The sequence below is a fragment of the Trifolium pratense genome, linkage group LG4, assembly GCF_020283565.1.
Source record: "Trifolium pratense cultivar HEN17-A07 linkage group LG4, ARS_RC_1.1, whole genome shotgun sequence".
NCBI lineage: Eukaryota > Viridiplantae > Streptophyta > Magnoliopsida > Fabales > Fabaceae > Trifolium > Trifolium pratense.
Genome location: NC_060062.1, coordinates 25,665,182 through 25,679,337, shown reverse-complemented (window position 1 = coordinate 25,679,337; position 14,156 = coordinate 25,665,182). Strand labels below are relative to the sequence as shown.

Sequence of the window (14,156 nt, the reverse complement as noted above, 5' to 3'; positions counted from 1 at the left end):
ATCAAATATTTCACTTCTTTCAAAACTGGGTCAACATAGACCTTTGTTTTAGTTTTTTAGTGTTTCGTTATTATTTCTAATATTTTTGTTTTTTTCCTCTTAATTAAAGGATGGGACCTGATGAAATTGATGAACCAACTTTTGATACCACACAAGATGCTTCTATATCACAAACAGATCAAGTAATCCATTGGCGTACAATTACATTATCTATATTTCTTAGTTTTAGTTATTGAGTTTTTTTTTAACAAAGTTATTGAGTTAAATTTAATTTTTTTGTTAATTGTTTTCTGGTAGGTAAATCAAGGTGTGCCATTTTGTGATGAAAAAATAAAGCCTAAAGTAGGACAAATCTTTGATACTTTAGAAGATGGTGAAATTTTTTACAAGAACTATGCACACAGTGTTGGCTTTAGCGTGCGTTGCTCATCAGAAAATAAAAATATAAATGGAGTCAAGCGTTGGAAATATTTTGTTTGCTCAAAACAAGGTTTCAAGCCAAATGAAACAAAAGATGGAGAAGGAGAACAAATTCAATCAGTAGTTAAAGCTAAGAAGAGGAGTCTTACTAGAGAAGGATGTGATGCGAAAGTTGCTTTTAAACTTTTAGAGGGAGGTAAATATGAGCTCACGCGATTTCATGAAAGTCATACACATCCACTTGCCTCACCTAGCAAGAGACAATTTCTCAGATCAGCAAGAAAAGTTAATCCTGTTCATAAGAGTATATTGCTTGCAAATGGTAATGTAAATATTGGTCCTTCAAAAACATACCAATTATTGACAGAACAACTTGGTGGTCATGAAAATGTCGGGTGCACACAGAGGGATCTACAAAATTGTTTGAGAGATTTAAAGACCTTGACTAAAGATTCTGATGCAAATGTATTTATCGATAACTTTAAGCGAAAGAAAGAATTGAATCCGTCATTTTATTTTGCTTATGAGGTAGATGTTGAAGATCAACTGAAATATGTTTTATGGGCAGATGGTATATGTAGAAAAAATTATTCATTATTTGGTGATGTGGTTTCGTTTGACACTACATATAAAACGAATAAATATTCAATGATTTTTGCCCCATTTACTGGAGTTAACCACCACAGACAATGTATCACCTTTGGAGCTGCCTTCTTAGCAGAAGAGAAAGCAGATTCATTTATTTGGTTATTTGAAAAGTTTTTGGAAGCAATGGGAGGAAATAAGCCAAATCTTATTATAACAGATCAAGATCCAGCCATGAGAGTTGCCATAGAGAGGGTATTTTCTTCCTCTTCACATAGACTTTGTATGTGGCACATTATGAAAAAGGTTTCCGAAAAGGTGGGTGTTTCTTTGAATGGTAACTCAGAGTTCAATAATAAATTTAAGTCATGTGTTTGGGGTTCAGAGACTCCGGACGAATTCGAAGCAACATGGAAATCTGTCATGATTGAGTTTGAGTTGGAAAAGAATGAATGGCTTTCACATATGTATGATATTCGAAGTATGTGGATCCCATCTTACTTTAGGGACATACTTTTGGGTGGGATATTGAGAACAACATCAAGATCTGAGAGTGAAAATTCCTTCTATGGTAATTTTTTGAATCCTAATGTTAGCTTGGTTGAATTTTGGATGAGATTTGAGTCTGCATTAGATGCTCAAAGATATAAAGAGTTACTTGCTGACAATAATTCACTTCATACTTTACCAAAATTAAAGTTAGATCGTGGTTTAGAGAGACATGGTAGAGATATTTACACACGTGAAAACTTTTACATTTTTCAAAATGAATTGTGGGCTGCATGTGTAGATTGTGGAGTTGAAAATCGGAATCAAAAGGATGGCATGGATATCTTACACATAATTGATAACAATGAAACCAATAGAAAAGTACGAGAAGTGATTTATAACATTTCTGATTCCATTTGGAATTGTTCGTGCAAAATGTTTGAAGCTCAAGGGATACCATGTAGACATATACTCTGTATTTTGAAAGGGAAAGGTTTAAATGAAATACCGAGTCAGTACATTCTAAATAGGTGGACCAAGCTGGCAACTAAACAACCTATTTTTGATGTTGATGGTAATCTCTTGGAAGGGTGTGCTGCAACTGAAAAAGAGAGTCAACTCATTTCAAAGGCATGGAACCACTTATTTAAGTGTATGCATATGGCTGGACAACATAAAGAAAAATTGCATCTTATAATTAATGAATGTGTGAAAATTGAAAAGCAATTGTTTGAGTTTGAAGGTGATTCTACACAAACAAAGAAAAAAGAATTAGAGTCTTTAATTGGATTTGAACTTCCTACCGAAGTGAATATTCGTCCACCAAAACAATCAAAGACAAAAGGAAGTGGAAAACGAATTAAAGGTGGTAAAGAGAAGGCCATCGAACAACAACAGAAAAAACCACCTCGACTTTGTAGAGCATGTGGTCAATATGTATATCATGACAGTCGCAATTGTCCTTCAAAATCATCTCCCTAATCCTGGTAAAAATATTATTCTCATGTACTTTGCTGAAAGTTATTTATTTTTTTAATGCATGTTTGGTTTAAGCATTAACATAAAAACATATTTTTAATATGTAGGGATAGAAAAATGCAGGTGCCCAACGAAGAACTCAATTTTGGCTTGGTTTTGTCTAATCTTTTTGCTATTAGGTGGAAACTATGATTTTTCATGTGGCTATTTTTTATTTTGTCTTACATTGGTTTTATCTTGTAATATTTAGTGAGATTAAGTGCATCTTATTCTCAAGTTTTATTCTGGCTCATTAAAATGAGCACTATTTGATTGATGGAGAAACTCTTGTACACTTCTTTTGAAATTGATTTTTCTTATCCTCTGTTATTTTTATACATGATGAGCATCATATATACTACCTATACTAAGTGGTGAATAAGTTTGTGTGAACAAAGATGTAGCTTCTTGTATGTTAGAGAATATGGATCACAAATTGGTTGTTAGAGAGAATTTTATATCAGCTCTTGAGAGTCATTGAATTTAGTTTTTCAGTTTTCATTTAATTTGGATCACGATGTGCAATTAATTATTATGGTATTTGAGTTTTGATCTGTGACGTAACTATATGAGGTTTGGTTTAGCCTTGTATTTGAGGTTTGGTCTGCAATGTAACTATACTTGGTCCATAAAACAATCATGTTCCTAACATGCTATTTGTGTTTGGCATGATATGCATTACCTTCATTGATAATAGATGGCGGCAAGCAGCAAAGAAAAAGAAAGAAGGGGGTAGTACCTTGTTCGGGTAGGTTTTGGAGGGAGTGGCCAAAAGAGTGATAAGTTTTAGAGGGAGCTGTATTAATAAATTAAGAAATATTATAGGAATAAATTAGGAAAGATTATATATAGGAAGATATTTCAATATACACAAAATAGAATCACATGGAATTTTAAGTGAATGGAAGATTTTAATCTGATGCGTCAATTAAATCGCATGGTTACTATTAATAGTTCTCGTTTCTCACAATAGTTATCAGTTCTCACCGGATACACTCCCTATATATATATATATATAGGGCCGGCCCTGAGGCAGGGCAAGCAGACCCACAACCCAGGACCTTTAAATTTATGGGGCCTTAAATATTTTTTTTCAAGCCATTAAGAATAGAATAAGGGCTCATTTGACCCAGCTTATTTTAGAGCTTATGCAAAACTTTTATATTATTATAAGTTTGTTAAGATAGTTTATGATAAAATAGTTTATAAAATTATAATTTTCATTAGTGTGAACTTATAAAATTGAATAAAACTTAATTTATATTCCATCAACTGTATGCATAAGATCTAAAAAAAGCTGGGCCAAACGAACCCTAAGTATTATTTACGGATACAATATTGCAAGAAATTCAAATCGGCGCACTGCCCTCTGTTCTAGTTGCTGCGCGGATGTGGGTTTGATTATCAGCAGTGTTGTTTTTTTGTTTTGTTTTATTTGAAGAGAACAAATCTAATTAGTTAATAGCTACAGCCTACAGCATTTTTATTTTTATTTTCTATTCCTACTCCTTTTTATTACTTGATGGCTAAATTATTAACGTTGTATTTTAACTAGTAAGAGAAATTACTATTTTTTTATTTTAGCTAGATTTAGTTTTATTATATTTTACGGAGATTTCTTATTTTTATATTTCACTTAAATTAGTTATTTTTATATTTTAGATAGATTTGTTATTTTTATTTAGCTAGGTTTGTTGTTTTCTTTTACAATCTTTTAGGAGATTTGTTATTTTTATTTTTCACTACTATTTAAGTTAAACTATTGTAGTCTTAAAGACAACTTTTTCATTCAATAAAATATATAAAATTTTCTCAAGTTTGGTGGATTCCAAATTATTCTTTCTGGTGGATTCCGGAAATCTGGTGGATTCCAAAGGCTTTCTGACAGGTTTGTCGCTTGTGAACCTGTGTTTTGTTATAGCATTAGCGCTTGCTATTCTGATGCAGTACGGAAGCATGAAGGAATAGCAAGCGCTAATCCTATAATAAAAATCAGGTTCGCAAGCGACAAACCTGTCAGGTAAAGTTCTGGAATCCACCAGATTTCCAGAATCCACCAGAAAGAATAATTTGGAATCCACCAAATTTGAGAAAAATCTCTATAATTTTTATTGAATCAAAAGGTTGCCTTCAAGGCTACAATAGTTTAGCTTCAATAGTAATGAAAAATAAAAATAACAAATCTTCTAAAAGATTGTAAAAGAATTTTTTTTTTTAAACCAAAAGAGGAGTAGCAAAGTGTTACTCCCTCAAAATATATAGATAGATAAAAAAGATAAAGAAACAAAAGAAAGGAGGGGACCAAACCAAAACCTCCTTACATATTAGAAAATCTATACTTAGGTCTACCAAGTCTATTAGAAGAGTAACTTTCCAATATAGCTTGGGGTAATTTATTCCAGAACGAAAGGTGCACTAGAGTTAGACCAATTTTTGCAAGAGCATCAGCGCAATTGTTACCTTCCCTATATATATGGGATATCATGAAGTTCATGTTGGTAATGTTGTGCATGCAATTGTTCCATCCATTTCTAATCTTCCAAGGAACTAAAGATGATGAATTAAAGGCAAGCACTACAAGAGTAGAGTCAGTTTCAAGCCAAACATTTCTCCAACCATTATCAGTAACAATCTCAATGGCTCTCATAGCCCCACATAACTCAGAAAAGTAAGCAGTATTAATACATGTATTCTCAGCAAAACAACAAATGAATTCTGTAAGGTGATTTCAAAAGATGCCTCCACAAGCTGAGGAGATTTGAGTCGAGGCACCATCAGTATTACACTTCACCCAGTCAATCAAAGGAGGCAACCAAATAACTTCTTTGATGCTGGGAGCTTTTGGAGGGTGTATGTTGATATTGAAATGCTTTAGAATTTTGAAATCAATTAAAGAAGAGTTAGAGCACATTGAAGTTTTGTTACTAGCAAGAGCAGTATTTGCTAATATCCAAGAGACAACATTTCTCCAATGAGTAATTTTATCATGAAATCTAGCATTGTTTCTAGCCATCCAAATTGAATTTAAGATGTTAACAATGACAGACTTTATAACAATCTTGCACTGAGGGGACCATGATCTTTCACAAAGGTTCCAAATATCTTCTATACTTTGAAAATGAAGAGTTAAATTAAGAACTTTTGAAATCAATTAATGAAGAGTAAAGGCAAACCTGCATGTGAAGAAAAGATGGAAAGAAGATTCAAATGTAGTATTACAGAGGGAACACATAGATAGGAGGCAACACCCTTTTTCCATAAGTTTGTCATCTGTAGGGACTTTGTCAAGCATCAACCTCCAAACCAAAAGAGATTTTGAAGGAGGGATATCATTGCACCATATGGTCTTAGCCCAATTCTTTTGAGGAGATTTGTTTCTCTTAAATTCATAAGCATCTTTCATTGTTAATTCACCACTAGAGTTATGCTTCCAAATCCACTTGTCTGGGATGCTTTGTCTGGGAATCGTGGTTTGATTAACACAATTCTTTAAATCAGGGAACATGACATCCAGAGCGGAAGAAATAGACCAAGAATGGCCAAGCATGATATCACTAACTTTGGAAGGAAGCCAAATGAGCACGTTGTTATTGATTTGGAAAATATGTTTCAATGGTTCACCACACCAAGAATCTTCCCAAAGCTTAATACGTTGACATTGCCAACGAGCCAGTTGGAATTGTTAATGATACAAGAGTATTCAGATTTAATACTACTCCAAATTGACGAAGAAATATGATGAACAATGGCATGTCTATGCCTGAAAACTCTACTGTAAAGAATAGTAGCCCAAATTTTCCTCAGAGTGTAAAAGCTCCCAACATAACTTCAAGTTTGATGCCTCATTAAGACTAATTAAAGATCTTAGGTCTAAGCCCCCCTCAGAATAAGGCATACCCACCTTTTTCCAAGCTACAGTCACTATTTTCCTCTTACTAATATCTCCACTCCAAATGAAGTTTCTGGACCAAGTCTCAATTGTCTTGAGTAAAGAGACGGGCCAAGCATAAACTGAGATGTTGTACATTAGCATACTATGAATAACTGTCTTGACTAACTGAGCTCTACCAGCGATAGAAAGAAAAGAAGCTTTCTATGCTGACAACTTTGCCTTGATTTTATCAACAATAGGATAAAAATATCTAGCTTTAGGTTTACCTTTAAAGATTAGGACTACAAGATAATTGAAGGGGAGAGAACCAACATTGAAACCAATAAGATCCACAATGCGATCAAATCTAGCTTGAGAAATACCACCAGCAAAAATTGTTGATTTGGAAGCATTAATGACCTGACCAGAACAATTAGCATAACTAATGAAAAGATTTTGGAGAGCTTGTGAGCTGGAGAACTTGCCTTTACAAAAAACCATTATGTCATCAGCATATAGGCAATGTGATGGCACTCTATGATGGTAAAAGAAAATAATAAACTTAACTAAATAAAAATAACAAATCTACCTAAAATATAAAAATAATTAATTTAGGTGAAATATAAAAATAAGAAATCTACCTAAAATATAATAAAACTAAATCAAGCTAAAATAATAAAGTACTAAAGAAACTCTCCTACATCAGCCTCCTCTACCTCAAAAGAACTCGACCCTGAGTTCTTATCATGATACTGACTCATGCGTTTATCATAGTAAAAACTTGGTACCGGTTTTGCTTTAATAACCAAATTCTTTCTCATTTGATTTATTGCTACTTTTTGCTCTTCCTTTAGTCTTGCTTCATCCCAACTCTTTTCTTCTTTAAGAGCTCGGTTTTTCTCCTCTAACTTGAGATAACAACTTGTCAACCCATTTATTAATAACTCCACAGTGGCGGTAGAACTTATATGCGTAACATGGAAATACCGAACAATGTTCATAAGTTTTTCTGTTAGTGTTGCCCTTGAAGTCGCATCATATTGTGTTGCCGATGACGATAAATTTGTTACATGCTCTACATCAATTTCTAGTGTTGCCACTGTTTGGACATCACAATCTATGCAATTGTTGTTCATTTTGAAACTACCCTTCAATTCTATATTGAGCACCCCTTCCTCATCGATTGTAGTTTCTACCATTTTAGACTCCACTTCTATGTAACCTATTTCTCCGAATCTTCATGTTCATCGATCTCTTCCTTCTCATCTTTCAATTCATCAACTTCAACCGAAGCATCTTGTTCAGCAACTACTTCAGTTTCTTTTCGTTTGGATTTATGAGCAGGATCGTCAAGTTTCTCGGGAAGAGATGGTTAGTTATCATTTAGGGTTTCGGTAGCTATGTGACGTAGTTGAAAATTGTTGGCATGATTGTTGTTGTTGGCATTATTGATGATGCCATATGTTTCATTGACTTTAACATTAAGATACCAATTAATATACATTATCAAAACAGAATGTTTAGCAATATCTTTAATCATCTTACGCGAGTTACTTGCTATTCAGGAAGCATGCCTCAAAAGGCCGGTCAAGGAGTAATCTTTGTTGTAACAAAACGGACAACGATATGTCGAATAAGAGATTTTAAACTCGTAGCAATCATCCTTCAACCTTTAGTAATATCTACGCTCATAGTATTCCAAATCAGATTCACCACGAGTATGTTCTAATTTTATGTACGTGTATGATTGTTATTACGAACCCTAATAATCGAAATTGGTTCTTTCCCCTGTTCGGATTGTTTCTGTTGTTGTTAACGTTGTTGTAGGCTTGAAGCTAAACTGTAGCGTCGGTTCTAAGCCATCCGACTCTATTTTAGAGTCGGTTGAGCCGATTCTAAATCCGACTCTACTCTTGGCCGACGCTTTATATGTGAATCTCAAAAAAGTCAACCAAATCATATGGCTTCAGCCCATCCGGCTTCGGCCCATCCGACTCTAAAGTCAACGTTTGTAAAGTCAACATTTGCACTAGAGTCGGGCTATCCGACGCTAAATTGAAAAAAAAATAAAAAAAATCATTTATCAACCTGTTTTGTTACATAGTGTTGCACCTGATACTAAGAAAATTACAAAGCAACAAATCTGCCACAAAAAGTTATATTACAAATACAAGATAATTCAAAATAAATTAATACTGTGTTATAAAATAAAATGGCATTAATAACCCAATTGCATCCAGTACCGCATTCCCATCATGCAACTAGATAATTTGTTAAGATTACAGGATATCATCCCATGCATGACATATCAAAGATAGCAACTATAATGAAATAATTGAGAAACAAGAAACATTTGTGAACAAGATCTTCAAGCCTTGACCACTAGAAGAAAGAACTTAAAAACACCCGGCTAGCTACAACAAACACCAATAAAGTGTCAAAGCGAAAATTAAATTAGCACCAGTAGCAGCAACATCAAACAGATGGATACACTAAGGCCTCCCCTAAAAGGAAAAAAGCCTTAAGCCTTCACCTAAAAAACCAGAAAACCAGAAACTAATACACATGAGAAGAGTTAGAGAAAAAACCACATAAACTATATGACTGTGATTCTGTTCCCAAATCCTAGCTCCTTGTATACTTGATCACTTTCCTAATTATACGCAGTCAAATAAATCAGCTGATAACAAGAAGTGAATGATATTTCTTTAAGATCGTCCACATAGAGGCATCTAGTCTACCATAATAGTTTAGAAGCAAACAAGTATCTAAGCATACCCCAGATGGCTTCAATAGCTCATGAACCCATGAACGACTCTATTCATTACTGGAAAATATATATGTGCTTAAAACAGAGATAACTAACAAAACCAAAATGAATAATATTGAGACAAGCTATCAACACATGCATTATCAGCAACTATGGCAAGCTATCAACACATTATCAAAGAAAGTCTAAGATAGTCTAACATATCAACACATTTAAGATAGTTAAACATTATCATTGTCTTACTTGGATAGCTTGCTGCATGAAAAATATAGCAATGAGTATGCAAAAAACTCTCCCACAATGAGCTTTGTGTGTATAATGCCACATATGGAAGTGGATGACAAAGTTTGAACAACTTAGAATACACTCTGCAAGTGCAAAACAACAATGACATACATTTTAGTTCTGACATGTTGCTAGAGTTCTTTACTTTTATTTTAGTCAATCAAAACATTTCAAAATAAAAAGAATATACTTAAATTAAGAATATTCAATACTAGAGAAGTAAACAATATGTATCTTGTGAGATCCAAAATCCTGTAAAGGGATCAAAATTTATGAAAGTTATATTTCAATTATAGTATATATGTAATTTTAGAATATACCTTAATCTTGCTTTGATTCCACATGTCCAATCATGCTAATAGCACATTAGCCTCACTTAGATTGTTCTTGATTCTTTCATACTATCTTTTTCTCACCAAAAAGAATGATATAATCAAGTAATGTTGAGTATTTGCTTACACCACACCATGTCAAGTCATGTAATCTTGTCCCATGTCCAGAATACCTAAAGTCCATCAATAAGGTGGTGACATCAGTGTCAAACTGGTGCAACATATGCAAGAGATAAAGGAGATTTCATTGAATGTAAATGCATGAACCAACAAAATTTGGCAGTCCATGTATAATCGTGGAGTTAAAACAGTTACAAAGAAACAAACAAGTAAAACTGCTATGTAAGCTATAAACCTTGAGTAAATGTCTCAATGTTGCTCTTAACGGTGGTGGTTGTGTCAGTGCATTCTCCTAACTGAAGCTGCGTAAGCTTTGAACTAATGCTAGAAAAGGAAATTATAATTGCACTATGAATACACATTAATCAAAGCCAAAAAAAAGTGGGAGTAATATGCACTAGGATTATAATAAACCTCAACACTATTGTTGTTGCTGCATATTCAAGTAATTACAAGTGTCCTTTAATTGTATTTAGATAGATTTTAATTCTTCCTTGTCTCAAAATGAATCTATATTTGTTTTGGAATATCATTATACTACTTTTTACTTTCTACCTAAAGAGCCAAGGAGATGCTACAATTAAAATTGGCAGGACATATACTTTTCACATCCTACATAATTTTTTAATCAGAGGTACATGAAATTATTTAATTATAATGAAGTTGTTTACATGTGAATTTAATACTTACAAGTTCAAGTGCCACTTCAATATGATCCTTGCGGCCTGAGGTGTAGACCGCTCTGCCTCTTGACGAAGCTCGGTGGTCTTATTTTGATCGAAGAATTTCAAGAACTAGTCACTGATTTCGTATTGCATAATTAATGGCCTTCGCAACTTCAATGGGAGGAATGAGCCTGCAAAGTATTGATAAAATCATAGAGTTACGGATCAATCTTGAAATAACAATGCATCATGCAGTGACAATTATCTAATCAGTCAAATGAGGGGTTAATTAAGATTGTTTCATCTATGTAACTTACCCTTTACTATAAAGTCGTATAATGATCTTCCTATCATCATCTTTCCTTGGCACAAGAGGAGGAAAAATAGATGGTCATCTGTTATCACAAAAAATAGAAGAACTAAATAATAATAATAATAATAATAATAATAATAATAATAATAATAATAATAATAATAATAATAATAATAATAATAATAATAATAATAATAATAATAATAATAATAATAATAATAATAATAATAATAATAATAATAATAATAATAATAATAATAATAATAATAATAATAATAATAATAATAATAATAATAATAATAATAATAATAATAATAATAATAATAATAATAATAATAATAATAATAATAATAATAATAATAATAATAATAATAATAATAATAATAATAATAATAATAATAATAATAATAATAATAATAATAATAATAATAATAATAATAATAATAATAATAATAATAATAATAATAATAATAATAATAATAATAATAATAATAATAATAATAATAATAATAATAATAATAATAATAATAATAATAATAATAATAATAATAATAATAATAATAATAATAATAATAATAATAATAATAATAATAATAATAATAATAATAATAATAATAATAATAATAATAATAATAATAATAATAATAATAATAATAATAATAATAATAATAATAATAATAATAATAATAATAATAATAATAATAATAATAATAATAATAATAATAATAATAATAATAATAATAATAATAATAATAATAATAATAATAATAATAATAATAATAATAATAATAATAATAATAATAATAATAATAATAATAATAATAATAATAATAATAATAATAATAATAATAATAATAATAATAATAATAATAATAATAATAATAATAATAATAATAATAATAATAATAATAATAATAATAATAATAATAATAATAATAATAATAATAATAATAATAATAATAATAATAATAATAATAATAATAATAATAATAATAATAATAATAATAATAATAATAATAATAATAATAATAATAATAATAATAATAATAATAATAATAATAATAATAATAATAATAATAATAATAATAATAATAATAATAATAATAATAATAATAATAATAATAATAATAATAATAATAATAATAATAATAATAATAATAATAATAATAATAATAATAATAATAATAATAATAATAATAATAATAATAATAATAATAATAATAATAATAATAATAATAATAATAATAATAATAATAATAATAATAATAATAATAATAATAATAATAATAATAATAATAATAATAATAATAATAATAATAATAATAATAATAATAATAATAATAATAATAATAATAATAATAATAATAATAATAATAATAATAATAATAATAATAATAATAATAATAATAATAATAATAATAATAATAATAATAATAATAATAATAATAATAATAATAATAATAATAATAATAATAATTTAAGAAACAAATCAAACATGACATAGTTCTCTGCATAATTATGCAGAAAATCCAAAGGTACCATAAATGCTTAGATAAGCCTAATGATCAACTTCATTTGATTCATTAATCAAACAATTAGCACTGTGAGGCCTACAAGCAGAAGTAGGCAGATGATTCATTTCACATTGTGAAGCTCAAATACAAAAAGGACAGCAATAACCAAACCAAGCCCACTTCTAAAGCTACAAAATTTCACTCATTTCTCAAATTTTCAATATTCAAAACTCAAATTAAATCTCTATTTTCTTGCAGATCAAATTGCCAGTTACGAATGAATTAAATTGAAACCATAAAAAATTAAAACATTAACAGTTCAACAATTAAATTAAGTAATAAGTTGTTAATTCCACACTCAACATGTAACTCAAGTCATAAAATGTTAATCATATATTTATATTTTATACCAACAAAAACCCACACAACCATTAGTGAGATAAGAAATCAAGTATCTAAGTCAATCCCAACAGGGTAATTATTGAAATTTACAAGTTAACAAACAACAAATCTGCAAAACAGTTCTAGAATGACAACAACACAATCATCTCATTAGCTTAAACAAGATAAACTACTAATACACCAACATAAAAAACCAAATCACTGAAACCCTAGCAATAGAGTTTACTAACCGATAAATGGGTAAGATGAAGGATGTTTGAATCGGAATCAGAAGGAGAAATGAATGGTTTCATTAAAAAAAAAATCACTGAAACCCTAGGAATAGAGTTTACTAACTAATAAATGGGTAAGACGAAGGATGTTTGAATCGAAATCAGAAGGAGAAGCCGAATTGATAGCTAGATTGATGTGGTTGATGATGGCGTCTAGGCAAGGTCGGAGATGGAGCGAAGCAGATGGGGTGTTGAGGTGTACTACAACGAAGATGGTGGGATAGAGATTCTCGTGGACGCGGTGGTGCGTGTGTTGGTTCGCCGGCTTCTGGAAACCTACTGGCGGCGATATTTTGTGATATGGTTGTGAGAGTGAACACAAGACAGATCGATGTGAATATGTGAGGGAATGGAGTTAATGTTTGGTCAAAGAGGAATTAGGGTTGAATTAGATATGTTATTTTTATTTGTTTTAAAAACATAGCATCGGATGGGCCGAAGCTATTTGGGTCATTCATTAAGAAAGAATGGTTTTTCAATTAGGAAAATGTAAAAATTATTAAAAAATAGGCTTTAATGCAGTTTTGATCCTCCTATTTTGAAAAACCTGAACTTTTGATCCCCCTATTTTAAAACTCAGCACTTTTGATCCCCTTTTTAGTTTTTTGTTAGTTTTAGTCCCCCACCTCAATTTGGTCAAACTTTTGCTAATGTGTCATGCTCACTGATGACGTGGCATTGTACATGTGGACAACTTGCTATGATGACGTCAGAAAAATTGGTGACACACAATATTTGACCTATAGAGATGCATGTTTTGCAATGGGATTCCTTAAAGATGATCGTGTTTACATCACTGCAATCAAAAGATTGGGGCTCGGGACACTATCTAAGGAAATTGTTTGTCCACATGTACAATGCCACGTCATCAGTGAGCATGACACATAAGCAAAAGTTTGGCCAAATTGAGGTGGGGGACTAAAACTAACAAAAAACTAAAATAGGGGGATCAAAAGTGCTGAGTTTTAAAACAGGGGATCAAAAGTTCAGGTTTTTCAAAATAGGGGGATCAAAATTGCATTAAAGCCTAAAAAATAAAATAAAAGCACTAGAGTGGGCTTAGCTGAGGCTAAACCGACGCTATTAGCGTCGGTGTCGGGG

At 30.5% G+C, this 14,156-nt stretch overlaps 1 protein-coding gene and 1 long non-coding RNA gene across 5 annotated transcripts; one reads left to right on the top strand and one right to left on the bottom strand.

Annotated features, from left to right (window-relative positions):
- The first annotated feature begins 110 nt into the window (after positions 1 to 110).
- LOC123922361 (protein FAR1-RELATED SEQUENCE 5-like) lies at positions 111 to 2,475 on the top strand. Its single transcript, XM_045975085.1, has 2 exons — positions 111 to 182; positions 298 to 2,475. The coding sequence occupies exons 1-2, from the start codon at positions 111 to 113 to the stop codon at positions 2,473 to 2,475; spliced, it is 2,250 nt and encodes a 749-aa protein (XP_045831041.1).
- A 5,930-nt stretch (positions 2,476 to 8,405) lies between these two features.
- LOC123921132 lies at positions 8,406 to 13,439 on the bottom strand. 4 transcript variants are annotated; one of them, XR_006813958.1, is made up of 6 exons: positions 13,014 to 13,439; positions 10,872 to 10,949; positions 10,580 to 10,745; positions 9,758 to 9,942; positions 9,396 to 9,520; positions 8,406 to 9,035 (listed from the first exon to the last, which is right to left on the bottom strand). It is a non-coding gene; the product is annotated as an uncharacterized LOC123921132 (long non-coding RNA). The 4 variants fall into 4 exon arrangements; XR_006813955.1 differs by having other exon boundaries at positions 8,443 to 8,915; XR_006813956.1 differs by having other exon boundaries at positions 8,443 to 8,796.
- Between the last annotated feature and the right edge of the window lie 717 nt (positions 13,440 to 14,156).

Excerpts from the sequence above, each read along its gene's own strand:
- LOC123922361 (XM_045975085.1), top strand. The coding sequence starts at position 111 with ATGGGACCTGATGAAATTGATGAACCAACTTTTGATACCACACAAGAT. Across the intron at positions 183-297 it reads CTATATCACAAACAGATCAA|GTAAATCAAGGTGTGCCATT; the intron begins GTAATCCATTGG and ends GTTTTCTGGTAG.